This window comes from Nerophis lumbriciformis, linkage group LG07 (genome assembly GCF_033978685.3).
Source record: "Nerophis lumbriciformis linkage group LG07, RoL_Nlum_v2.1, whole genome shotgun sequence".
In the NCBI taxonomy this organism is placed as follows: Eukaryota; Metazoa; Chordata; class Actinopteri; order Syngnathiformes; family Syngnathidae; genus Nerophis; species Nerophis lumbriciformis.
The window spans coordinates 29,482,533-29,510,000 of NC_084554.2; the positions used below are offsets into that span (position 1 = coordinate 29,482,533).

At 38.1% G+C, this 27,468-nt stretch overlaps 2 protein-coding genes across 4 annotated transcripts in view; both read left to right on the forward strand.

The window, feature by feature from the left end:
• tnfrsf11a (tumor necrosis factor receptor superfamily, member 11a, NFKB activator) overlaps positions 1-9,172 on the forward strand; it is a 33,996-nt gene extending 24,824 nt beyond the window's left edge. Inside the window, exon 10 of the mRNA XM_061958719.2 lies at positions 8,170-9,172. Coding sequence (XP_061814703.2) covers positions 8,170-8,441 — 272 coding nt within the window. The 3' untranslated portion in view covers positions 8,442-9,172. The remainder of the gene's footprint in view (positions 1-8,169) is intronic.
• Positions 9,173-14,431: 5,259 nt separating this feature from the next.
• Positions 14,432-27,468, forward strand: part of LOC133609685 (retinol dehydrogenase 12) — a 24,597-nt gene continuing 11,560 nt past the window's right edge. The window contains exons 1-3 of one of the 3 annotated variants that reach the window (XM_061965518.2): positions 23,543-23,600; positions 23,693-23,756; positions 24,020-24,064. In XM_061965518.2, coding sequence (XP_061821502.1) covers positions 24,051-24,064 — 14 coding nt within the window. In that variant the 5' untranslated portion in view covers positions 23,543-23,600; positions 23,693-23,756; positions 24,020-24,050. Of the gene's footprint in view, positions 14,608-23,542; positions 23,601-23,692; positions 23,757-24,019; positions 24,065-25,809; positions 25,910-27,468 lie in introns of those variants that run through there. The other 2 variants (XM_061965517.2, XM_061965519.1) reach the window with 2 other exon arrangements.

Below are 27,468 nucleotides of genomic sequence, written 5' to 3' on the forward strand. Positions count from 1 at the left end.
TACCAGTCCGGCCCACTTGGGAGTAGATTTTTCTCCATGTGGCCCCCGATCTAAAATGAGTTTGACACCCCTGTTGTAGAGGGTGGCTGGAAACAACTGAGACTCACCAATCAATTTACCTGACACTTTAACAATTTGATTTAGGGAATTATTGTTCTTTAGTGACAGGTGACTGAACCATGAGACCAGAGAGGACAAAACAGATTCTACAAAAGCACGGTGATCATGATGGTCTTGTCGACATTCAAATTAAAATGAGACAGTTTTCTCAGACAGCGCATAGCTTACTACATGTTACAAGTAGCTTGCCCATCACTGTGCTAACGTTTACAATCCTAAACCATAGTCATACCAAAGACAATAAACATGGGACCCATTACCTCCCTGCTTGGCACTCCGCATCAAGGGTTGGAATCAGGGGTTAAATCACCAAAATGATTCCCGAGCGTGGCCACCGCTGCTGCTCACTACTCCCCTCACCTCCCAGGGGGTGGAACAAAGGTATGGGTCAAATGCAGAGAGTAATTTCACCACACCTAGTGTGTGTGTGTGACTATCAGTGGTACTTTAACTTTAACTTTAATCAGTTGTCATTCTTTAGGTAAATAACTACATAAACAAAACTTACAAAATATTGTGTACATCAGACAATAAAGCATACAGAATACGCTTAATATTTGCTTCCAATACATAATCTGGACCACACATGGAGGAAAAGACATATTTTTTTGATTCTAGACCACCACAACCACACTTTTCAGATACACAACGTTGTGCGTCTGTGTGTGTGTGTGTGTGTGTGTGTGTGTGTGTGTGTGTGTGTGTGTGTGTGTGTGTGTGTACCATCGACGAAGTTCTGTTTACCCAGACTTCCATAGGGTTGCGCAAAGTGACCACAGCTTTAATTGGAGCAAGATGTGCACAGCTTGAGTAATACTTTTATGACCTCCTTCCACCCTCCAAAAACACACACATTTGTGAGACTCTCACTGATGACTGAGGCCCATAATTATACACTTGAAACGAACTCTATTTCCCATCACGGGGGCATTAAATGGACTTCCCGCTAATGCTGGTCCAAGTCCACCTGTCATGCAGACGGGAGCTCATGTGTCACAATGAAGGAATTGTCCTATACAACGCATTGATGCAGATATTGTAGGCAGGAGGAGAAGTAGATTCCACAGTTTTGTTTTCAAATTTGTGGTGGAATGACATTTTTTCAAGTTGGACCTCTCACACTGGTATTCCAGGAAAAGGTCTTTGTTGGCCTCCAGCTTTGTCGCTGTGTTTTTCCTGTGTTTTCACTTTAAAGTACTGATAGAATGGAAAAACAAGCTGCTTCTATATTGAAGTGATGATCAAATCTGATTTATGGCATTGAAATACTTTAAAGTTTGCGAGTAAATGGATATGATAGCTACAAGTTTTAGAAGCCGTGTACTTAAGTGAAACACTATAGCAGGGGCGTCCAAACTATTTGAGTTGGTGGCCGTATTGGGCTAAAAAAATTTGTCCGAAAGCCAACTGCATGTAAAGTTCCATCCATCCATCCATTTTCTACCGCTTATTCCCTTCGGGGTCGCGGGGGTTGTTGGAGCCTATCTCAGCTACAATCGGGCGGAAGGCGGGGTACACCCTGGACAAGTCGCCACCTCATCACAGGGCCAACACAGATAGACAGACAACATTCACACTCACATTCACACACTAGGGCCAATTTAGTGTTGCCAATCAACCTATCCTCAGGTGCATGTCTTTGGAAGTGGGAGGAAGCCGGAGTACCCGGAGCGAACCCACGCAGTCACGGGGAGGACATGCAAACTCCACACAGAAAGATCCCGAGCCCGGGATTGAACTCAGGACTACTCAGGACCTTCGTATTGTGAGGCAGACGCACTAACCCGTCTTCCACCATGCTGCCCGCATGTAAAGTTACAAAAATATATATACACACATACAGTATACAGGTAAAAGCCAGTAAATTAGAATATTTTGAAAAACTTGATTTATTTCAGTAATTGCATTCAAAAGGTGTAACTTGTACATTATATTTATTCATTGCACACAGACTGATGCATTCAAATGTTTGTTTCATTTAATTTTGATGATTTGAAGTGGCAACAAATGAAAATCCAAAATTCCGTGTGTCACAAAATTAGAATATTACTTAAGGCTAATACAAAAAAGGGATTTTTAGAAATGTTGGCCAACTGAAAAGTATGAAAATGAAAAATATGAGCATGTACAATACTCAATACTTGGTTGGAGCTCCTTTTGCCTCAATTACTGCGTTAATGCGGCGTGGCATGGAGTCGATGAGTTTCTGGCACTGCTCAGGTGTTATGAGAGCCCAGGTTGCTCTGATAGTGGCCTTCAACTCTTCTGCGTTTTTGGGTCTGGCATTCTGCATCTTCCTTTTCACAATACCCCACAGATTTTCTATGGGGCTAAGGTCAGGGGAGTTGGCGGGCCAATTTAGAACAGAAATACCATGGTCCGTAAACCAGGCACGGGTAGATTTTGCGCTGTGTGCAGGCGCCAAGTCCTGTTGGAACTTGAAATCTCCATCTCCATAGAGCAGGTCAGCAGCAGGAAGCATGAAGTGCTCTAAAACTTGCTGGTAGACGGCTGCGTTGACCCTGGATCTCAGCAAACAGAGTGGACCGACACCAGCAGATGACATGGCACCCCAAACCATCACCCAACCATGCAAATTTTGCATTTCCTTTGGAAATCGAGGTCCCAGAGTCTGGAGGAAGACAGTAGAGGCACAGGATCCACGTTGCCTGAAGTCTAGTGTAAAGTTTCCACCATCAGTGATGGTTTGGGGTGCCATGTCATCTGCTGGTGTCGGTCCACTCTGTTTCCTGAGATCCAGGGTCAACTCAGCCGTCTACCAGCAAGTTTTAGAGCACTTCATGCTTCCTGCTGCTGACCTGCTCTATGGAGATTTCAAGTTCCAACAGGACTTGGCGCCTGCACACAGCGCAACATCTACCCGTGCCTGGTTTACGGACCATGGTATTTCTGTTCTAAATTGGCCCGCCAACTCCCCTGACCTTAGCCCCATAGAAAATCTGTGGGGTATTGTGAAAAGGAAGATGCAGAATGCCAGACCCAAAAACGCAGAAGAGTTGAAGGCCACTATCAGAGCAACCTGGGCTCTCATAACACCTGAGCAGTGCCAGAAACTCATCGACTCCATGCCACGCCGCATTAACGCAGTAATTGAGGCAAAAGGAGCTCCAACCAAGTATTGAGTATTGTACATGCTCATATTTTTCATTTTCATACTTTTCAGTTGGCCAACATTTCTAAAAATCCCTTTTTTGTATTAGCCTTAAGTAATATTCTAATTTTGTGACACACGGAATTTTGGATTTTCATTTGTTGCCACTTCAAATCATCAAAATTAAATGAAATAAACATTTGAATGCATCAGTCTGTGTGCAATGAATAAATATAATGTACAAGTTACACCTTTTGAATGCAATTACTGAAATAAATCAAGTTTTTCAAAATATTCAAATTTACTGGCTTTTACCTGTGTGTGTGTGTGTGTGTGTGTGTGTGTGTGTGTGTGTGTGTGTGTGTGTGTGTGTGTGTGTGTGTGTGTGTGTGTGTGTGTGTGTGTGTGTATATATATATATATATATATATATATATATATATATATATATATATATATATATACACACACAGATACACACAATGTGTATACAATATATCTATATTTATACTGTTCTGAAGTATGTGTACTTACATATATAGTATATTAAATATGTGTAATGTACTTTTGTAATTAAATAAGCATCTAAATAAATTTGATATTGAAATCACTACGCTAACTTCAGTTATTTTTTATTATTATTGATTACGTCTATGTGTCCTGTCTCAGTCATCTGTGATCAGGTTTACACAGCTGTTTTTACACCTAATCTGCGATCGCAATGCTTTGAAGTTAGCATATTAATTTCATACCAAATGGAAGAGGGAAGTTCACCAAACCTGTAAGAATACAGTACAACCTGCGGTAAAGCCATTTTTTCGAGGGTAATCGTCAATTCACTGTTATATGGATGCGCGCACACACAAGCACATTACAACGCTATTTTTTTACATAGCAGAGCGTTGATTGTGACGTTAGAACAATCATTTGTACAAAAACACTTCAGTTTGCACTGAGTAAAGCAAGCTGTAACAGACTAAACAACACATAGCTTCAACTATTCCAACTTAACAAGCCCCCTCCATCAGACTCTGACGACAATACAATATGAAGTGTAAACGATAAACCGTTGAGTATTAAGAGGATATTAAAGTTCGACTTCTACCTTGTTTCTTTCCCTGACGACTTCCTTAAAGTTTCGTAATCAGAAATATCAAGCAGCTAAAATGCGCCAAACATAGGGAAGTGTGGAGAGAGTGTTTTGCATCATGCACTGGAATGAATTTGTGTGTGTAATTTTAAATTATTTATACATGTTTTATAATGGCCACAAAGGTCAAAGATCAGGAGGTGTGTTTAAAACTTTTAAACTTTAATTTGGATTGGGTCATATCTAGGGATGTCCGATAATGGCTTTTTGCCGATATCCGATATTCCGATATTGTCCAACTCTTTAATTACCGATACCAATATCAACCGATACCGATATATACAGTCGTGGAATTAACACATTATTATGCCTAATTTGGACAACCAGGTATGGTGAAGATAAGGTCCTTTTTAAAATAAATAAATAAAATAAAATAAGAAAATTAAATTAAAAACACTTTCTTGAATAAAAAAGAAAGTAAAACAATATAAAACAGTTACATAGAAACTAGTAATTAATGAAAATGAGTAAAATTAACTGTTAAAGGTTAGTACTATTAGTGGACCAGCAGCACGCACAATCATGTGTGCTTACGGACTGTATCCCTTGCAGACTGTATTGATATATATTGATATATAATGTAGGAACCAGAACATTAATAACAGAAAGAAACAACCCTTTTGTGTGAATTAGTGTGAATGAGTGTAAATGGGGGAGGGAGGTTATTTGGGTTGGTGTACTAATTGTAAGTGTATCTTGTGTTTTTTATGTTGATTTAATTTAAAAAAAACAAAAACAAAAAACGATACCGAATAAAAAAAACAAAAAAAAACGATACCAATCATTTCCGATATTACATTTTAAAGCATTTATCGGCCGATAATATCGGACATCTCTAGTCATATCCAGTATATTGATCCATCCATCCATCCATTTTCTACCGCTTATTCCCTGCTGCACTCAATTAGATTTATAATGAAATTCTTGGTCATTGGCCATCTTTTCCCACAAGAGGGCGGCTATATCACTCCATATCTATCCACAGGGGACCACAGTTAGACAATAACATGCCGTGGGCCAATCTCCTAGTAAAATGTGTCATGTCGTAAATGAGACACCCCTGCAATATAGCATCCGGCAGCAGTATTGCTAAGTGCTAAACAGGAAATACAAACTACGAACATAATTCAACGATTGCTTACTGCACAATGTCTGCTCTAACTACGACGACGACTGATAGGATGTCCATATCTTCCTGTTTAGATGAAGAATTAATCATCAATCAGAGCCCCCATTCACTCTATTGTTAGCTTACTTTTTATTTTTTAATTTACGACTTAGAATGCATAGAAAAACCCGTATGTGTTCATGTCTTACATGAGGATTGTGAATGATAGACAGCGCATCTCTTTCTATCCTTCCATCCATTTTCTACCGCTTGTCCCTTTTGGGGTCGCGGGAGTGCTGGAGCCTATCCCAGCTGCATTCGCAAGTCGCTACCTCATTATTTTTGCATATTTCCAGTATGACTGATCTGAGTGCAGAAGCGTTCCCATCGTGACGTCGTCCCACCCCGAATCTATAGAAATTGCCCAAGACATTTGAAGTGAAATAATCAAAATGTCCGTTTAAAATTGTGGCATTTTAGATTAGACCGTATGTTTGCATACTTTGAGGGTTGTAAATACGATTGGATATGGTTTAATGGATACAATGAAACATAATTAAGCATATAAAGTCAACTTGTTTTTCCACTCTACCGGTTACTTTTAAGTGTAGGCCTGTTTGCTTATATCTGATGCTGTGTTTTTGTGTGCGTGCGTGTGTGTGAGTCACAGCAGGTTGTCTCCCCGTGTAGGCGGGAAAGTCAGACGGCGGGTTGGATGAATTTGGAAGCACAAACACTTATTTTGTGCATTTGCCGTGCTTGGATACATTTATCACAATAGGCAAATATGCTTTATACAGAAATGTAACAGAACGGAAGAGTTTAATGGATACTTTTCTGCGTGTGTACGATTTTAAAACGTTGTCAAATGTTTTCTCTATATTGGTCCTGTGTTGAAATATGCACTTGTGGTCATCCAGCATGCTTTTTTAACTGAAATTCACTACATTAGGTACACAACAGCTGGAATAAAAATTCTGGTTAAAAAATAACAGTATTTTAGATTTTTTTTTTTATTAAATAAATTACAAACTGGGGATGGCGTGGCGGAGGTGGGAGAGTTGCCGTGCCAGCAACCTGAGGGTTCCGGGTTCGATCCCCACCGTCTACCAACCTCGTCACGTCCGTCGTGTCCTTGAGCAAGACACTTCACCCTTGCTCCTGATGGGTCGTGGTTAGGGCCTTGCATGGCAGCTCCCGCCATCAGTGTGTGAATGTGTGTGTCAAAATATAAAATGAAAATAGTGTCAAAGCGCTTTGACTACCTTGAAGGTAGAAAAGCGCTATACAAGTATAACCCATTTACAAATGTAAGTATAATCGAATTCATTCAAAAAATATTTTAATGATAGTTTAATTTTTTTGTATTGATTGCATTTGTAATTGTATTCATTGTAATACAATTTAGTAAAATGTGGGGAAAAAACAATGATAAAAAACCTTGTGGCTCTCGGCCTATCAGTTTCATCACGATAATTGTAAGTTACACAAAATGTAATAAATACCAATATTGTATGTGAAATCATGTTTGATTCATATTTTTTATTAAATTTTTTTCTCAAACATGATGAAAAATTATTTAAGATTAAAAAAAAGGCACAAATAATTCTGTAATTCCGTAAGAAAAATAAATAACAAATATAAATGAAATAAGTATTTTATACTATAATCTCTGAGGTAATTCGTAAGAGAAAATATGTATGTATATTTGTATATAATTTAATGTGATGTACAGCAGCAATGCAATTTAACTATACTGTATATACTGTTAACTGTATATACTTAAATACTTCATTACGTATAATTTATTTGATATAACTGATTTATAATTGTATGCATGTCTATTAATGATTCAAATCTTGATTTGAATAGTTTTTTAAAATAATTTTTCATGGTATTTTTTGGGGGGAATGAATCAGAAAGTGTATTTAAGGTCACGTATGCAGTCTTGTGTAATTTGAGAAAATGGATAATGTATGTATATTTGTATACAATTCGATGAAGTATACAGTAGTAATACCATTTCATGTATTTCATACTATAAACCGACTATGGTTAAATACCACATTGAATCTAATGTATAACTGATTTATAATTATATGCATATGTGTGTTACTGTAGATGTTCTAAATCTCGATTTTAATATTTTCTTTGATTCTCTATTGTATTTTCCGGGGGAAATAAACAATATAAATTACAAAAGAGTATGTAACGTCCAATTTGAAACGAAAAATTATATGGTATGTATATTAGTTTGTATGTAATTTAAATTAATATATTGCAGTAATACCATTAAATTATAATATACTACAAACTAACTATAAATGTAATATTTAGAAATAAGTTAGAAAAATAAATTAAATCACACTAAATTATAAAACTAATAACCTGAATATAAATTAATAATTGTTTGGATTTTCAATTGTATTTTTATTACATTTTTTTTAGTGCAAAACAATGTAAATTAGAAAGTGTATTTAAGTTAAGATTTGTAGAATACATGTATGTTTCGGCGATTTGTAACAAAGTGTTACAGGAAATGCTCATGAGTTTTGATTCAATACGAGTATTAACCACTTTATTAGGCACCACTAAATAACTACACAATTTGTATTGCCTTTCATTCATTGTCATTTTGTTTGAGTGTACCTAATGTTTTGTCCTTATGGCGTCCACCAGGTCAGGTGTCGGGCAACAACAACACCACCTTCATCTCCAGCGGCCAGGTGGTGAACTTCAGCGGCGACGTCATCGTTGTCTACGTCGGCCAGACGTCCCTCGGCGGCGACGACGCCGCGTTGGACGACGGCTTCGGGCGTCCCGTGCAAGAACAGGCCAGTGAGACCGCTCCCTTTTTCCAGAGTGGTAGTTGCCTGAGGTCAGACGGGGACAATGTTACCCAGAAGCCCTTGCAGGACGACACGCTGCAGGCCCAAAAAGCCACTGAATAGTCGAGAAGCACTCAGCCCAGTGCATGACGGGTAACCTTAATCGGCATCATGTTTTTATTATTGAATGGAAACTTCAAAGGGGTAGTGATACTATTCAAACGGATTAATTGACACTTTTGCTGAGTCCCCTACAAAACCTAATTGTTATAAAATCATCAAAGTACATTTTTCAATTCCAGCTACAGTTAAAATTTGTTTAAAAAGAAATGTGGTGTTTCTCAGAGTAACGTACTTACTTGGAGAGTATATTATATATAGTAATACAGTATATATAAATACAATAAAGAGACACATCCATTTTTGGTACGACGCTTGTATGAAGACTTTTGTTTATATTGCACCAAATGTGCAGTTACTCTTGGGGAAAAAAAATGCTGTGCATTTGATAAGCTATTTTTTGTATTGAATATAGAAATATATATATTTCAGTATGTTTCCACATGCAAGCTTTAATGAAGATGAGAAGTTGTATATATTATATTGATTAGTTTGAAACAAAAACAAAATGTATATGCAGTACCTTGTTGACCCGTTTATAAGACGGCCGTGAATATAAGACAGCTGCTTTTTAGGACTAAATGAAACGGCATAACTTTTCTTACCTTCCAACTGTTGAGAAAGCCAGGCCATTTGTATGTGTGAGTGACAGGAAGAAATGCTCGGACGTACTTAGGGAGAGGTTAACGCCACTTTGCATTTATAAATCTTTACGCCCTGGATATATATACAGTCGTGGTCAAAAGTTTACATACACTTGTAAAGAACATAATGTCATGGCTGTCTTGAGTTTCCAATAATTTCTACAACTCTTATTTTTTTGTGATAGAGTGATTGGAGCACATACTTGTTGGTCACAAAAACATTCATGAAGTTTGGTTCTTTTATGAATTTATTATGGGTCTATTGAAAATGTGAGCAAATCTGCTGGGTCAAAAGTATACATACAGCAATGTTAATATTTGGTTACATGTCCCTTGGCAAGTTTCACTGCAATAAGGCGCTTTTGGTAACCATCCACAAGCTTCTGGCAAGCTTCTAGATGAATTTTTGAACACTCCTCTTGACAAAATTGGTGCAGTTCAGCTAAATGTGTTGGTTTTCTGACATGGACTTGTTTCTTCAGCATTGTCCACACGTTTAAGTCAGGACTTTGGGAAGGCCATTCTAAAACCTTAATTCTAGCCTGATTTGACATTAAATGGACTAAGATAAGATCTTCTGGAGGAAAGTTCTGAGGTCCGATAAAACAAAAATTGAGCTGTTTGGCCACAATACCCAGGCTACCAAAAACGCCTTATTGCAGGGAAACTTGCCAAGGGACATGTAACCAAATATTAACATTGCTGTATGTATACTTTTGACCCAGCAGATTTGCTTACATTTTCAGTAGACACATAATAAATTCATAAAAGAACCAAACTTCATGAAGGCTTTTATGTGACCAACAAGTATGTGCTCAAATCACTCTATCACAAAAAAATAAGAGTTGTAGAAATTATTGGAAACTCAAGACAGCCATGACATTATGTTCTTTACAAGTGTATGTAAACTTTTGACCACGACTGTGTGTGTGTATATATATATATATATATATATATATATATTGAAAAAAATACAACAGGCATCAACATCTTATATTTGTCTTATATTCAGGTCAACACGGTCATTGTTTCCATGTATGTGTGATGATCATGATAATAGCAGCAATGGATGACGATATGAATATTTTTGACTGAAATTAAAATGTTTTGCATCTAATTCCGTCTAAAGATGGCTGACGCCCATCCTGCTTCTTTCTGTCAGCTATTCTGGGACGGACAAATTACAAGCTCCTTCAAAAGTCTTTATGAGGCGGCGGTAATTACACATGTGGCCAACGTCTCCGCAGAGACAGGCGGCCATTCATCAGGCCAGCAGCTGCACGGAGGCAGAGCCAGTCTGTGTCGTCCGGGCAACATCACGAAAGTGGGACCACATCAGGAGCTTTGATCCGGCTGCAGGTCAGCAGCTCATAAATGTGCACCTTGTCTCGTCTTAGGGTTGGGAAACAGGAAGTAGTGAGGAAAAGTCACATGGTTTGAATGACACGAAACCTCCATGAGTTGATCTACAAGCCCTCCTGGTGGTAAAGGCGCGTAGTGCACTTATACCAGCGGCGGTTTGAACTATATCAATCAATCAATCAAAGTTGATTTATATAGCACTAAATCACAAGTGTCCCAAAGGGCTGCACAAGCCACACTATAGGCCGCATGTTCATTCTATCGGGGGCGCCCTGAGGATGAGGGGGGAACAATGATTCACATGGAGTGGATAAAACCAAACTGAGGCAAGCTTGAGTCACATAGAAAATGGTCAGAGGTCAACTTCAACTCGCACAAAAAACAAACCATTATTTCTCTCACGGTGCGATCAGAACAAACAAAAGAGAGGGTCTTGCACAGAGACCCTTTATTAACTTTACCCAGACTTTGTTAATAGAACAGTGGTTCCCAAACTGTTTTCACAAGGTACCACCTCAGAAAACTCTTGGCTCTCCAAGTACCACCATAATGACCAACATTAAAATACAGTTGCATAGCAGGCCCAAGTATTAATTAAAAACAAGGAATATTTTTATTTAACAACTATGTTTGATATTTATGGCCTCTGTAACTTTACATACGGAACAGTAACACTGTGTTTGAACATTTAATTAAGTGATTCTCTGGCGTTATATATATATACTGTGTATATATATATACATACATATATATATATATATATATATATATATATATATATATATATATATATATATATATAGATATATATAGATATAGAAAGATAGATAGATAGTACTTTATTGATTCCTTCAGGAGAGTTACCTCAGAAAAATTAAAAAAAAAAAAAAATTATATATATATATATATACACACACACAGTATATATATGTATGTTTGTGTATATATATGTATATATATATATATGTGTGTGTGTGTGTGTGTGTGTGTGTGTGTGTGTGTGTGTGTGTGTGTGTGTGTGTGCATACATGCATACAATACAATGTAATGCATCACATATTTCCAGTTGTTTCATTACAGTACGTCCAAAAAATATAAAATATGTGCCTTTATATGTGTATACATATAAATGTGTATATATGTGTTTATATATACAGTATATACAGCATATATGTGCATGTATGTATATATGTGTGTATATATGTGTATATACAGTATATAAATATATATATATATATATATATATATACGATATGCGTGTGTATATATATATATATATATATATATATAGATATATATACGTATAGATATATATATATATATATATATATATATACGTATAGATATATATATATATATATATATATATATATACGTATAGATATATATATATATATATATATATACGTATAGATATATATATATATAAATATATATATGGTGTATATATATATACGTATATATATAGATATATATATATATATGATATATGTATATATATATATACACGCAAATATATATGTATATATATATATATACACGTATATATGTATATATATATATATATATATATATATATATATATATATATATATATATAAATATATGTATATGATATATATACACACGTATCTATACACAGGCCCGGCCCTAACCAATCTGGCGCCCTAGGCAAGATTTTAGGTGGCGCCCCCCCCCCCACATCGGCAGTGAAGTGTATATACTCACAAGAACCCGAATAGCTTTGTCTTTGACCTTTTTTTTTTTACTTACAACTATACCTAATATATAAAGGGGTGGAAAAGTGACTATTACCTGCAGGGCAAACATTAGCTAACCAGAAGGCAATAACAATGTAAACAAAAAACACCTGCTTAAAAGATCTAATACAAATGTCCCTGAGGAATGTAAGGTGGGAGTACTGTAATTACCATACTTGCCAACCTTGAGACCTCCGATTTCGGGAGGTGGGGGGCGTGGTCGGGATGGGGCGGGGCGTAGTTGGGGGCGTGGTTAAGAGAGGAGGAGTATATTGACAGCTAGAATTCACCAAGTCAAGTATTTCATATATATATATATATATATATATTAGAGATGCGCGGATAGGCAATTATTTCATCCGCAACCGCATCAGAAAGTCGTCAACCATCCGCCATCCACCCGATGTAACATTTGATCAGAACCGCATCCGCCCGCACCCGCCCGTTGTTATATATCTAATATAGACGATGCAAGGCATTAGTGAGGTTATAAAGCTTTTGCCTGTTAAAGAAAGGAGACTGATCCAATGCAGCACAGACATTCGCGTGCCACGCTGTCACGACCCAGACGCACACCAGTGCGCAATCATATGGAAGCCGCGCTGAGCGCACCTCCAAGCGCGTCTCGCTGCCGGCGACGGCCGCGTATGAGCCCGACGCTCCAGCGCCATCCATTTTCAGGGCTAGTTGATTCGGCAGGTGGGTTGTTACACACTCCTTAGCGGGTTCCGACTTCCATGGCCACCGTCCAGCTGCTGTCTATATCAACCAGGGTGAGCCCCACCCCTTTCGTGAGCGCACTGCGCGCGGAGTGACCCCTGCTACGCGCCCCCGGCAATGGGGGTGGCGGGCAGGTATGCTGCGCGGGCGGAGCGCGCGGAGTGACCCCTGTTACGAGCCCCCGGCCACGGGGGTGGCGGGCAGGTAAGCTGCTTACCTGCTGCACGTGACGCCGGCCGCGGCAAAGGCGGACGAGGCGGGGTGTCGGTGCGGTGGGCGCGGTGGTGACCCTGGACGTGCGTCGGGCCCTTCTCGCGGATCGCCTCAGCTACGGCTCCCGGTGGGGCCCTCTCGGGGGAAGGGGCCTCGGTCCCGGACCCCGGCGAGGCGTCCCTTCTCCGCTCCGTAAAAGTGTCCATCTCTTTTTTTTTTTTTCTTCTGTTGTGGCATATGCAGCAGGTGCCTGCTCGTTTTTCGTATGTGGGTAACAACATTTAACTATGTATATATATTTCCGAATTGGTTTAACTGCCACCCGCCTGAATCTATTTAAAATCTAATTTTTTTTTATTTCAACCACCCGACCCGACCCGCGGATAAAATCTAATTTTTTTTAATTTCATCCGCCCGATCCGCGTATATTCCGCGGACTCCGCGGTTGTGCCCGCAAACCGCGCATCTCTAATATATATATGTATATACATATATATATCCATCCATCCATCCATTTTCTACCGCTTGTTCCCTTTTGAGGTCGCGGGGGGCGCTGGAGCCTATCTCAGCTACAATCGGGCGGAAGGCGGGGTACACCCTGGACAAGTCGTCACCTCATCGCAGGGCCAACACAGATAGACAGACAACATTCACACTCACATCCACACACTAAGTCCAATTTAGTGTTGCCAATCAACCTATCCCCAGGTGCATGTCTTTGGAGGTGGGAGGAAGCCGGAGTACCCGGAGGGAACCCACGCAGTCACGGGGAGAACATGCAAACTCCACACAGAAAGATCCCGAGCCCGGGATTGAACCCAAGACTACTCAGAACCTTCGTATTGTGAGGCAGATGCACTAACCCCTCTGCCATATATACATCCTGAAAATATGCAAACAAAACTGTGTTTGGATAATTGATACTTCAAACTTGCATAAATAAATCTTAAGGAATATAACATAACTTGGCTTCTGAGAGCTTCAAAATGTAATGAATAAAATGCTAAAGTTGTTGATAAACAAGCAATTATTTTAATAATTAAATATGGTAATTTTAAATGAATTATTTTGATCATTTAAAATTAATTATTTCAAACATGTTTATTTAAATGTATAATTCTATGGCTGGATGTAATAAGGAGTCAGAAAAAATACAAATAAAAATACAATAAATGTTGATGTATTTAACAAAATATAGTAAAAATGTATTTAGTTTTTTTTTTTTTTTAATTAATAAATATATTTATTTTTAGGTAAGATAAACATAATAATACATTTTATCTCTAGTCTGAATGATTTAGTTCTTGTCACCCTTTTGTCCTCCCGTCTGAAAAAAGGCTGTCCTCACTCAGGTCCGCATGGAGCTGGAGGGGGCGTGGCCTCCAGCTCCGGCTGAAAATCGGGAGATTTTCGGGAGAGGCGCTGAATTTCGGGAGTCTCCCGGAAAATTCGGGAGGGTTGGCAAGTATGGTAATTACCTAACGTTACATTATTATTTTCCATAACAATTTAGCCCCCTCCGACGTTAAAACAGAACTAGCTATTTATTGATTAGCAATTGCCGAATCATGTAACATTAGCTTAATGCTAAAAAGCCAAGTTACTATCACATTCTGTAACAGACAAATAATTTCATGTAGGCTAACGTTACCTACCTGCTACCTCTGTCTTTTCTCGTTTCTCTTCTTTTCTCTTTTTTCTTCCCTGGGCACCTGACAGTTTTGGCCGTTTTGACAGCTTGTGTTGATTTTTTGATGTGGTGACGTCCAAAAAGAGTCATGATACGGGAAGGGAGGGGGCGCACCGTGCGGGGGGAGGAGCGTAATGTTGTAACAAATAATATTTTTATTAAATAGGCTTTACTTTGCATTTTAATTAACGTGGGATTATTTTTTGTATTTAGAAATAATAGTACCATTTTTTTTTTTTCTCCAACATTTGTGGCACTGGCGTGGCGCTCCCTGATGGACGGCGCCCTTAGCATTTGCCTATACGGCCTATGCCACGGGCCGGCCCTCTATATACATATATATACACACGTATATATATACATATATATATTATATATATATATATATTATATATATATATTGTCACGATTTAACAAGCTGGCGGACCCAAAAGCAGACAAGAGAGGCAGATAAAAAGTCCAAAGGGTTTAATTCAGGCAGATGAGGGAGGAGTGAAAGGCGTCGTTGGCTGGAGCGGAGGTGTCTGGCAGGCAGGCAGGATTAGAGGAGGTCGGTACTGGAGGCAGAGGAAAACAATGGTGAGTCGAGGAACAAGCTACCAGAAGCAAAGGCACAAACAAAAGATCAACAAGATCGTCAAAATGCTGCGAGAACTGGCGAGAAGCGTTACCACTTGGAGAGCTGTGAAACGATCTGGCAGCGTCGTGTGAGGAGGCCAGGGCTTTTGTGGAGTGGAGGTGATTATCTGATGGCAGGCAGGTGAGTAGGCTGATCAGCACCAGGTGTGCCAGACTGGGAAGCCAGGAACCCAACTCCGCCCACACATGACCACACCCGGACAGACAACACAGACACACAAGACACTGCAGGGACTGTGACATATATATACAGTGTATATATATATATATATATATATATATATATATACACACAGTATATATATGTATGTTTGTGTTTATATATGTATATATATATATATATATACTGTGTATATATATATATATATATACACATATATATGTATATATATATATATATATGTGTGTGTATATATATATATATATATATATATATATGTGTGTGTATATATATATATATATATATATATATATATATATATGTGTGTGTGTGTATATATATATATATATATATATATATATGTGTGTGTGTGTGTGTCTTATGTATGTATATATAAGTGAGTATTATGTATGTATATATACATATGTATGTATATATACGTATGTATATATACGTATGTATGTATGCATATATGTATATAGAGAATGTACGTGTATATATGTATGTGTGTATATATGTATGTATTTATGTTTATTTATATGTGTATGTATATATGTGTGTGCGTGCGTGCGTGTGTGTGTGTGTGTGTGTGTGTGTGTGTGTGTGTGTGTGTGTGTGTGTGTGTGTGTGTGTGTATGTATGTATGTGTATATATGTATGTATGTATGTATGTTTATGCGTGTGCGTGTGTGCGAGTGCTCGTGCGTGTGTGTATATATATTAATATGTATGTATGTATGTGTGTGTGTGTGTGTGTGTGGTGTGTGTGTATATATATCCTCATACAAATCCTGTTTCCATATGAGTTGGGAAATTGTGTTTGTTGTAAATATAAACGGAATACAATGATTTGCAAATCCTTTTCAACCCATATTCAATTGAATGCACTACAAAGACAACATACGGTATTTGATGTTCAAACTCATAACCTTTTTTCTTTTTTGCAAATAATAATTAACTTAGAATTTCATGGCTGCAACACGTGCCAAAGTAGTTGGGAAAGGGCATGTTCACCACACCATTGCCTTTCCTTTTAACAACACTCAGTAAACGTTTGGGAACTGTGGAGACACATTTTTTAATCTTCTCAGGTGGAATTCTTTCCCATTCTTGCTTGATGTAAAGCTTAAGTTGTTCAACAGTCCGGGGGTCTCCATTGTGGTATTTTACGCTTCATAATGTGCCACACATTTTCAATAGGAGACAGGTCTGGACTACAGGCAGGCCAGTCTCGTACCCGCACTCTTTTACTATGAAGCCACGTTGATGTGACACGTGGCTTGGCATTATCTTGCTGAAATAAGCAGGGGCGTCCATGGTAACGTTGCTTGGATGGCAACATATGTTGCTCCAAAACCTGTATGTACCTTTCAGCATTAATGGCACTTTCACAGATGTGTAAGTTACCCATGTCTTGGGCACTAATACAACCCCATACCATCACAGATGCTGGCTTTTCAACTTTGCGCCTATAACAATCCGGATGGTTCTTTTCCTCTTTGGTCCGGAGGATACAACGTCCTCAGTTTCCAAAAACAATTTGAAATGTGGACTCGTCAGACCACAGAACACTTTTCCACTTTGTATCAGTCCATCTTAGATGAGCTCAGGCCCAGCGAAGCCGACAGCGTTTCTGGGTGTTGTTGATAAACGGTTTTCGCCTTGCATAGGAGAGTTTTAACTTGCACTTACAGATGTAGCGACCAACTGTAGTTACTGACAGTGGGTTTCTTAAGTGTTCCTGAGCCCATGTGGTGATATCCTTTACACACTGATGTCGCTTGTTGATGCAGTACAGCCTGAGGGATCGAAGGTCATGGTCTTAGCTGCTTACGTGCAGTGATTTATCCAGATTCTCTGAACCCTTTGATGATATTACGGACCGTAGATGGTGAAATCCCTAAATTCCTTGCAATAGGTGGTTGAGAAAGGTTTTTCTTAAACTGTTCAACAATTTGCTCACGTATTTGTTGACAAAGTGGTGACCCTCGCCCCATCCTTGTTTGTGAATGCCTGAGCATTTCATGGAATCTACTTTTATACCCAATCATGGCACCCACCTGTTCCCAATTTGCCTGTTCACCTGTGGGATGTTCCAAATAAGTGTTTGATGAGCATTCCTCAACTTTATCAGTATTTTTTGCCACCTTTTCCAACTTCTTTGTCACGTGTTGCTGGCATCAAATACTAAAGTTAATGATTATTTGTAAAAAAAAAAAATGTTTATCAGTTTGAACATCAAATATGTTGTCTTTGTAGCATATTCAACTGAATATGGGTTGAAAATGATTTGCAAATCATTGTATTCCGTTTATATTTACATCTAACACAATTTCCCAACTCATATGGAAACGGGGTTTGTATATTAATGTGTGTTTATATGTATATATATATATATATACCTGTATATATCCATCCATCCATTTTCTACCGCTTGTCCCTTTATATATATAAATATATATATATATATATATATATATATATATATATTGCTGTCTTGAATATAAAGAGTGGGAATTTGTTTTTAGAGACACCTATTGGCCACACTATTTCTTTAAATTAAGCTCATGATGCAGTCAGTTAAATGATGCAGATGTTTGACTAGATAATTTGTATTCCTAAGTAGTATGCAACTATAATTATTTGTATATAGTGACACATGTTTTGACAGCAATTTTATGACCCTTATTATTATGTACAGTTTTTCGCCTGAATGCAGCTGAGATAGGCTCCAGCACCCCCCGCAACCCTGAAAGGGACAAGCGGTAGAAAATGGATGGATGGATGGATGTCTCGAACTGATATCAGATTGGGACACTCCCTACGTTTAAGTATTCCACTTTTTAGTTTCCACTGAACAAGTGTACTCTAGAGCACATTACATTACACAATCAAGTACAAGTGTCAAGTTAGACCTTCCTGTGGAAAGCACCCAAAAGTCCAAATCAGGGAAATTACTGCTGTTTCACCTGTGGATGTCAGGGTTTAAATTTCACTCTTCCTCTTTCCACCTTTTGTTTCGTCTCACGTGCCAAACATTTATTATTTGGTATATAAAGTGCCTCATGCTCTACATAATAGAGAGTATTGTGAGGTAGCAATGCTTTTCGCTTAAGAATCTACAAATAGAAAATAAAAATGTAATATTACAATTTATTTTTAATTTTAACTGAATATTTGTTCATAACACAAATACATAGTATTCATAGTATTGTAATTATTATTCAATGGATACTGTAATTTTAACAAATAAGGTTTTTATTTTTAAAATCTATATAGAAATGTTTTTTAAATTTATTGTTTTTTCCTTATTTTTTTTATTTTGTTTTATATATTCTTAAATGAATGACTTGTATATAGATACATATCCCAAGATATCTATAAAATAGTAAATATGTGTATTATGAAAACATTAAGATCTTTTTGAAATTATTTTCATTGAATATTTTTTTAATTTTAAAATAATTATCATTTATAGAGTTAGAATTCATATTATTAAATGCATGCTGTAATTTTAACAATATTATTAAATAATAATAGTTATTTTATAATTAAAATGTATGTTTTCTTGAATTATTCTTTTTTAATTCCTTTTTTATATTATTTTGTTTTATACAGGTAAAACTCGAAACATTTGAATATCTTTCAAAGGTTTGTTTATACCAGCAATTAGATTTACAAGATTAACCTAATACAACATTGGCTAATAAGATGCAACACAAGATATTTCAAGACTTATTTTGATATAATGTTGATGATTATGGCTTATAGATTATGGAAACCTCGATTTGAAAATTTCAGAAATATTGCGGTTTTCAAAAACTGTATCAAAATAACAATTGCTGAAATGAATTACGAGATATTATAATGTTTTGAGTTTCACCTGGACGGACAGGATCAATGACTTATATTTAGAAAGAGATACCAAGATACTTATAAAACACTAATTATTTGTAATATGGAAATTAAGCGTGAGGATTTTTTTTTAGAAAGTTTCACTGAGTAATATTTGTTTAAACTAAAAAAAAATATTATTCATAGTTTTATAATAAATATAATTTCATGCATCCTGTCATTTTAACAAGGGTTATTAAATAATGTTTATTGTAATGAAAATGTATGGAAAAAATATTTTTACATAATTATTTTTTTATATTATATATGTTCTCCCTGTGACTGCGTGGGTTCCCTCCGGGTACTCCGGCTTCCTCCCACCTCCAAAGACATGCACCTGGGGATAGGTTGATTGGCAACACTAAATTGGCCCTTGTGTGTGAATGTTGTCTGTCTATCTGCGTTGGCCGTGCGATGAGGTGGCGACTTGTCCAGGGTGTACCCTGCCTTCCGCCCGTGTGCAGCGGAGATAGGCTCCAGCACCCCCACGCACCCCGTAAGAGACAAGCGGTAGAAAAATGGATGGATGGATGTACAGGTAAAAGCCAGTAAATTAGAATATTTTGAAAAACTTGATTTATTTCAGTAATTGCATTCAAAAGGTGTAACTTGTACATTATATTTATTCATTGCACACAGACTGATGCATTCAAATGTTTATTTCATTTAATTTTGATGATTTGAAGTGGTAACAAATGAAAATCCAAAATTCCGTGTGTCACAAAATTAGAATATTACTTAAGGCTAATACAAAAAAGGGATTTTTAGAAATGTTGGCCAACTGAAAAGTATGAAAATGAAAAATATGAGCATGTACAATACTCAATACTTGGTTGGAGCTCCTTTTGCCTCAATTACTGCGTTAATGCGGCGTGGCATGGAGTCGATGAGTTTCTGGCACTGCTCAGGTGTTATGAGAGCCCAGGTTGCTCTGATAGTGGCCTTCAACTCTTCTGCGTTTTTGGGTCTGGCATTCTGCATCTTCCTTTTCACAATACCCCACAGATTTTCTATGGGGCTAAGGTCAGGGGAGTTGGCAGGCCAATTTAGAACAGAAATACCAACCAGGCACGGGTAGATTTTGCGCTGTGTGCAGGCGCCAAGTCCTGTTGGAACTTGAAATCTCCATCTCCATAGAGCAGGTCAGCAGCAGGAAGCATGAAGTGCTCTAAAACTTGCTGGTAGACGGCTGCGTTGACCCTGGATCTCAGGAAACAGAGTGGACCGACACCAGCAGATGACATGGCACCCCAAACCATCACTGATGGTGGAAACTTGACACTAGACTTCAGGCAATGTGGATCCTGTTCCTCTCCTGTCTTCATCCAGACTCTGGGACCTCGATTTCCAAAGGAAATGCAAAATTTGCTTTCGTCAGAAAACATGACTTTGGACCACTCAGCAGCAGTCCAGCTCTTTTTTTCCTTAGCCCAGGTGAGACGCTTTTTGCGCTGTTTCTTGGTCAACAGTGGCTTGACACGAGGTATGCGGCAGTTGAAACCCATGTCTTTCAAGCGTCTCTTGGTGGTGGATCTTGAAGCACTGACTCCAGCAGCTGTCCACTCCTTCTGAATCTCCCCCACATTTTTGAATGGGTTTTTTTTCACAATCTTGACCAGGGCGCGGTGATCCCTATCGCTTGTACACTTTTTCTGACCACAGTTTTTCCTTCCCTTTGCCTCTCCATTAATGTGTTTGGACACAGAGCTCTGAGAACAGCCAGCCTCTTCAGCAATAACCTTTTGTGTCTTTCCCTCCTTGTGCAATGTGTCGATGGTTGCCTTTTGGACAGCTGTCAAATCTGAAGTCTTCCCCATGTTTGTGTAGGCTTCAGAACTGGACTGAGAGACCATTTAAAGCCCTTTGCAGGTGTTTTGAGTTAATCAGCTGATTAGTTTGTGGCACCAGGTGTCTTCAAAATTTAACCCTTACACAATATTCTAATTTTGTGACACACGGAATTTTGGATTTTCATTTGTTGCCACTTCAAATCATCAAAATTAAATGAAATAAACATTTGAATGCATCAGTCTGTGTGCAACGAATAAATATAATGTACAAGTTACACCTTTTGAATGCAATTACTGAAATAAATCAAGTTTTTCAAAATATTCTAGTTTACTGGCTTTTACCTGTATTGTTGAAGAAATTAGGCAGAAACGAGGATGAGGACAAGATACATGACTTGTATATAGACACCGATGCCAAGATACTTATAAATAATAATTATTTGTATTAATATTTGCAGCACTACATACAAATAAAAATAAATCATAAAAAAATCTATTGAACAATACCTTTAACTTAAATAAAAGTTATTAGTCAGTTAAAAAAAATAGTTTTAGAAAATGTGTGAATTGTGAGTCACTGCCAAAACCTTTGGACATGATGCTGTATAAGTGCAAAATATTCCGTAGGTCCAGGGTCCCCAAACTATTTGACTCGGGAGCCGCATTGGGTTGAAACAATTTGACCGGGTTGTGTGTGTGTGTATATATATATATATATATATATATATATATATATATATATATATATATACATATATATATATATATTCATAAAAGAACCAAACTTTAATGAATGTTTTTTGTGACCAACAAGTATGTGCTCCAATCACTCTATCACAAAAAAATGAGTTGTAGAAAGTATTTGAAACTCATGACAGCCATGACATTGTTCTTTACAAGTGAATGTAAACTGTATATATATATATATATATATATATATATATATATATATATATATATATATATATATATATATATATATATATATATATATGTATGTATATATATGTATATATATATATATATCTATATATATGTATATTTATTATGTATATATGTATATATATGTATATATATGTATGTATATGTATATATGTATATATATATGTATGTATATATATATATATATATACATATATATACATATACATACATATATATACATATATATATATATATATATATATATATATATATATATATATATATATATATATATATATATATATATATATATATATATATATATATATATATATACTTTCTACAACTCCTATTTTTTGTGATAGAGTGATTGGAGCACATACTTGTTGGTCACAAAACACATTCATGAAGTTTGGTTCTTTTATGCATTTATTATGGGCCTACTGAAAATGTGACCAAATCTGCTGGGTCAAAAGTATACATACAGCAATGTTAATATTTGTTTACATGTCCCTTGGCAAGTTTCACTGCAATAAGGCGCTTTTGGTAGCCATCCACAAGCTTCTGGCAAGCTTCTAGTTGACTTTTTGACCACTCCTCTTGGCAAAATCGGTGCAGTTCAGCTAAATGTGTTGGTTTTCTAACATGGACTTGTTTCTTCAGCATTGTCCACACGTTTAAATCAGGACTTTGGGAAGGCCATTCTAAAACCTTCATTCTAGCCTGAATTAAGCCATTCCTTTACCACTTTTGACGTGTGTTTGGGGTCATTGTCCTGTTGGAACACCCAACTGCGCCTAAGACCCAACCTCCGGGCTGATGATTTTAGGTTGTCCTGAAGAATTTGGAGGTTATCCTCCTTTTTAATTGTCCCATTTACTCTCTGTAAAGCACCAGTTCCATTGGCAGCAAAACAGGCCCAAAGCATAATACTACCACCACCATGCTTGACGGTAGGTGTGGTGCTCCTGGGATTAAAGGCCTCACCTTTTTTCCTCCAAACATATTGCTGGGTATTGTGGCCAAACAGCTCAATTTTTGTTTCATCTGACCACAGAACTTTCCTCCAGAAGGTCTTATCTTTGTCCATGTGATGTATTTTGGACGCTGGCGGGCCGTAGTTTGAGGACGCCTTTCGTAGGTAATACACAGTCATTGTTTTGTCAAAAAACAACCAGCAAATGTATTTGAACATATTCCTGTCAGCTGAAACATGAAGTTACTAGAGTGTATCTAACATGAATCCTTCAATATGCACAGTATTCATTTTGGCGATCTTAAACAGACATGTTACTTGCAAGAATGTGCAGAGACTGGCGCTGCAGTACATCCATACAAAACATCAAATGTCTCCTTCCTCACTGAGGTATCTGGCCACCATCCTGCCACAGCTTCACATGTGCCAGCATAGACTCCCCCAACGTCCTGGAACTCCATGCATGCCTTTCTATTCTGCAGAAAGATTTATCACACATTTTTGGAGTCTCCAAGACTGGTGGAGAAGCCCTTCCAACACCACATGGTCTGTTCTACTCATCAACATAACCTCTGCATTCATTTTGCGCTGAGGTTTCATCTCTTGCAAATTGGGGGGTTTAAGCACGTTGGACTGAAATATGAATAGTCCTCTGTTAGTTTGGCTTTTTATTAAAAGAGCAGCTCACGTCATGAGATCTTTTTCGATGCCCTGATTTGAATTGATTGGTTCCAATCACAATAGAGGGGCTGTTTGTGACTCTGAATAAGTCTCATTTCTGTGCCTGTGTCTGCCTCATAACTCTGCAGCGCATCACCGCCGTGTATCAGGAGCGCAAAAATGCAAGCCATACGGTAAGGAACATCTTATTTTGTCAAAATATGGTTCATTAAAGCATCTTTAAAGGGGGCAAGTCCATGAATGATCCATAATGGGTCCATTAAGGTACCCCCCTTTCTCACAGTATTGTTTATTTTAACTTTATGGTTTAATTTGAAGTTCAACACCTTAATTTTGTGAGAAAAATATGCCTAATGAGACTTTAAGTCATCGGGTGTTTCGTTTTTGTTTTTTTAGTGGTGTTTTTTGGGAGGTTTTTTTTGCTTTGTTACGCTACTGTAGAAGCCTTCCCAAAAAAAGTGTGATGATTATCATACCGGTAGATAGAACCAGAATTAAAAATCCATTCTGTAGGAAAGAGTGACCAGAGAAAATTAACAACAAATTATTTTTAGACTGTATTTTAATTTAATTTAATTTAATTTATATATTTATTTTTTATTATTTTATTGTGCTTGTTGTGTGACGATGTCGGCTGTTGGCGTGATCCCGGGGTGCAGAAAAGGCAGGAGTCGTGCAGGCACAAGGTTGGTTAATTAGGAACCAGGCAGAAGAAAAGTAACACAGGTCTAGCAGGAATCCAGCACTGAAAGAAGGAACAAGGTGGGACTGTGACAGTTTTCGTGCTGTCGTGCGGGTTCCACGGACCACCAAGGAAGGACATGTTGCGGGCAGGTTTAGACTTCTTTATTTTTCGACAAGAAAGTCCCTTACGGGTTGCTTTTCAGCCTTTCTGTTCTTCTCCTGCTCGCTTCTCCGCTACCGCTTCTCAGCTGCGTGCGTCGTCGTCTTCCGTGCACTCTTTTTCGCTCTCGCTCGGCATCCGCTTCTCTCTGGCTCCTTCTCCTCACTCCGCCTCTCTCCCTGACGTTTACGGCTCCCGCCCTTTTATACAGTGCGAGAGGATAATGAAATGGTCCCCAGCTGAGCGATCCACGCACCTTGTAATGATTGTGGCGTCGCTCCCGGCGCGCCCTGCCTCACTGCTCGCTCACCGTCCACGCCTCCTCGCCGCCATCTTGGAGAGGGCTCCGGTGTGCCCTGCCTCGCTGTTGGATTGCCGGCCCCGCCTCTCCACAGGGACTAAATAGAAATAATTAACAGTGGGAGACAGGTGTGCTGGCAGGACAAGGAACTGTAAGTAAAGGTGCTGCAAAACACAGAGACCAAACAGGAAGTACTGACAAAATAAGAGCAACAGAGCAGGGATTGAGACTAAACAAGTGCAAACTGCCTTGTGGGATCATGACAGAACCCCCTGCCTCACATATTGGAATACAGACGTTATAAGGCAGTCGCAGACGTAACAGAAAAAGTCCAATATTAAGGGCGGGAGGACTGGTGGAGGGTTGCTAAACTGCAGTTCAGGCGATGTATCTCCGCAGCCACAGGGGGAGAGCCAGGTGTCACTGGCGGGTGGCGTACGAGAAGCAGCAGCGGATGTCCACGCCCTGGTCCCGGGTGTTGCTGTTAAGCATGGCGTTTGTCACATCGTGGTGAGGGAAGTCCTGTTTTGGGGTTGTCTGGCAAACTTCCTGTTTTATTTTGAAAATTCTAATCCTTCTCTCGTTTCAGGCCACTTGCCTTTCCTCCTGTGTCACTGGTCTGATGTCTCTCTTGATTGCCTGATTGTGCCCATCCGTGTCACCCTCTACACACCCTTGTTATTCATGCTTCATGCCATGCCACAGTAAGTGTTTTTGTTTCGTGTTCTTGGTTGATTGCCTTTGTGCTAGTCTTTTGTTTTCATAGCCAAGTTCTTTTTCAAGTCCTAGTCCTGACAGATCTGTCAGGACTAGGACTATGGTGTGGTTTGTTTTCCCGTGGTGCAAAGCGACTTGACCGGACACGATGTGAAGGTAAGGACATGTTTAATATTTTAACTTAAAAAGCTCAAAAAGGTATAAACCAAAGGCGCTCACAGCGGGGGTAAAAAAAACTTGGCTATGAAAACAAAAGACTAGCACAAAGGCAATTAACTAAGAACACAAAACAAAAACACTTACTGTGGCATGGCATGAAGCATGAATAACAAGGGTGTGTAGAGGGTGACACAGATGGGCACCATCAGGCAATCAGGAGAGACATCAGACCAGTGACACAGGAGGAAGGGCAAGTGGCCTGAAACGAGAGGAGGATTAGAATTTTCAAAATAAAACAGGAAGTTTGCCAGACAACCCCAAAACAGGACTTCCCTCACCACGCACGATGTGACAGCGTTGCTATCTTTGGCATCTTTGCGTGTTTTTGTTGCCGCTAAGATAATTAAATTTTCAATTTTACTTGCACTTTGTGTCATGTCTCTGCATCTTGGGGTCACACCCACTGCCGATATGCGAGTTTCTGACATTTTGCATCAGAATATGTACCCAGTATAAATGCAAAAAAGACAGAAACTCTTCATGCTATTGACTCAGTGTGGCAACTCCAGATGGGGAAAAAGACAAAATCAAAATCATTTATTTTGAATGTTTATTTTTTTAAATTCAAATCTACATTGTAAAAGTGTTGAGCCTGGAACAAAATAAGGTATTTGCAATCAGATATTTGTTTTGAAGTTTGGACATCTCAGAAGTCCGGACTGAGTTGGACTTTAGAGTTTTCACTGTATTGTATGAGGCGGGGCTTCCTTGGAAGGCGCCAACAGCGAGAGAAAAACATTTAAAACATTTTTTTTAATGAACTTTTGACATATACAGTACAGAAGTACAATTAAACACATGTCAAATGTTCTTTTTCTCTCCCCTAAACAAGTAACCCACAAACATTATATATAAAATAGAATAAAAATAATAAACTATATTAAAAAATGCATCAGTCAAATAGGTGCATGAAAGCAATGACATGAAGGTCCCCAACACGGTGCAGCAATACACAAAAGCAGACAAAAGGCTCATCAATTATCTACCTTTCAACTACTTTTGAATCAGGGTTACATTTGATCTGTTATATCTAAAAAAAAAATGTTGATTAGGGAGTGAAAATGTATCACACAAGTTGCTGGAAAGGAGCAAAAGTGTTGTCAAAATATACAAAAACCAAAACCAGGGAAGTTGGCACGTTGTGTAAATCGTAAATAAAAACAGAATACAATGATTTGCTAATCCTTTTCAACCTATATTCAATAGAATACACTGCAAAGACAAAATACTTAACATTCGAACTCGAAAACGTTTTTTTTTGCAAATATTAGCTCATTTGGAATTTGATGCCTGCAACATGTTTCAAAAAAGCTGGCACAAGTGGCAAAAAAGACTGAGAAAGTTTAGGAATGCTCATCAAACACTTATTTGGAACATCCCACAGGTGAACAGGCTAATTGGGAATAGGTGGGTGCCATGATTGGGTATAAAAGCATCTTAAAGACAAGGATGGGGCGAGGGTCACCACTTTGTGAACAAATGCGTGAGCAAATTGT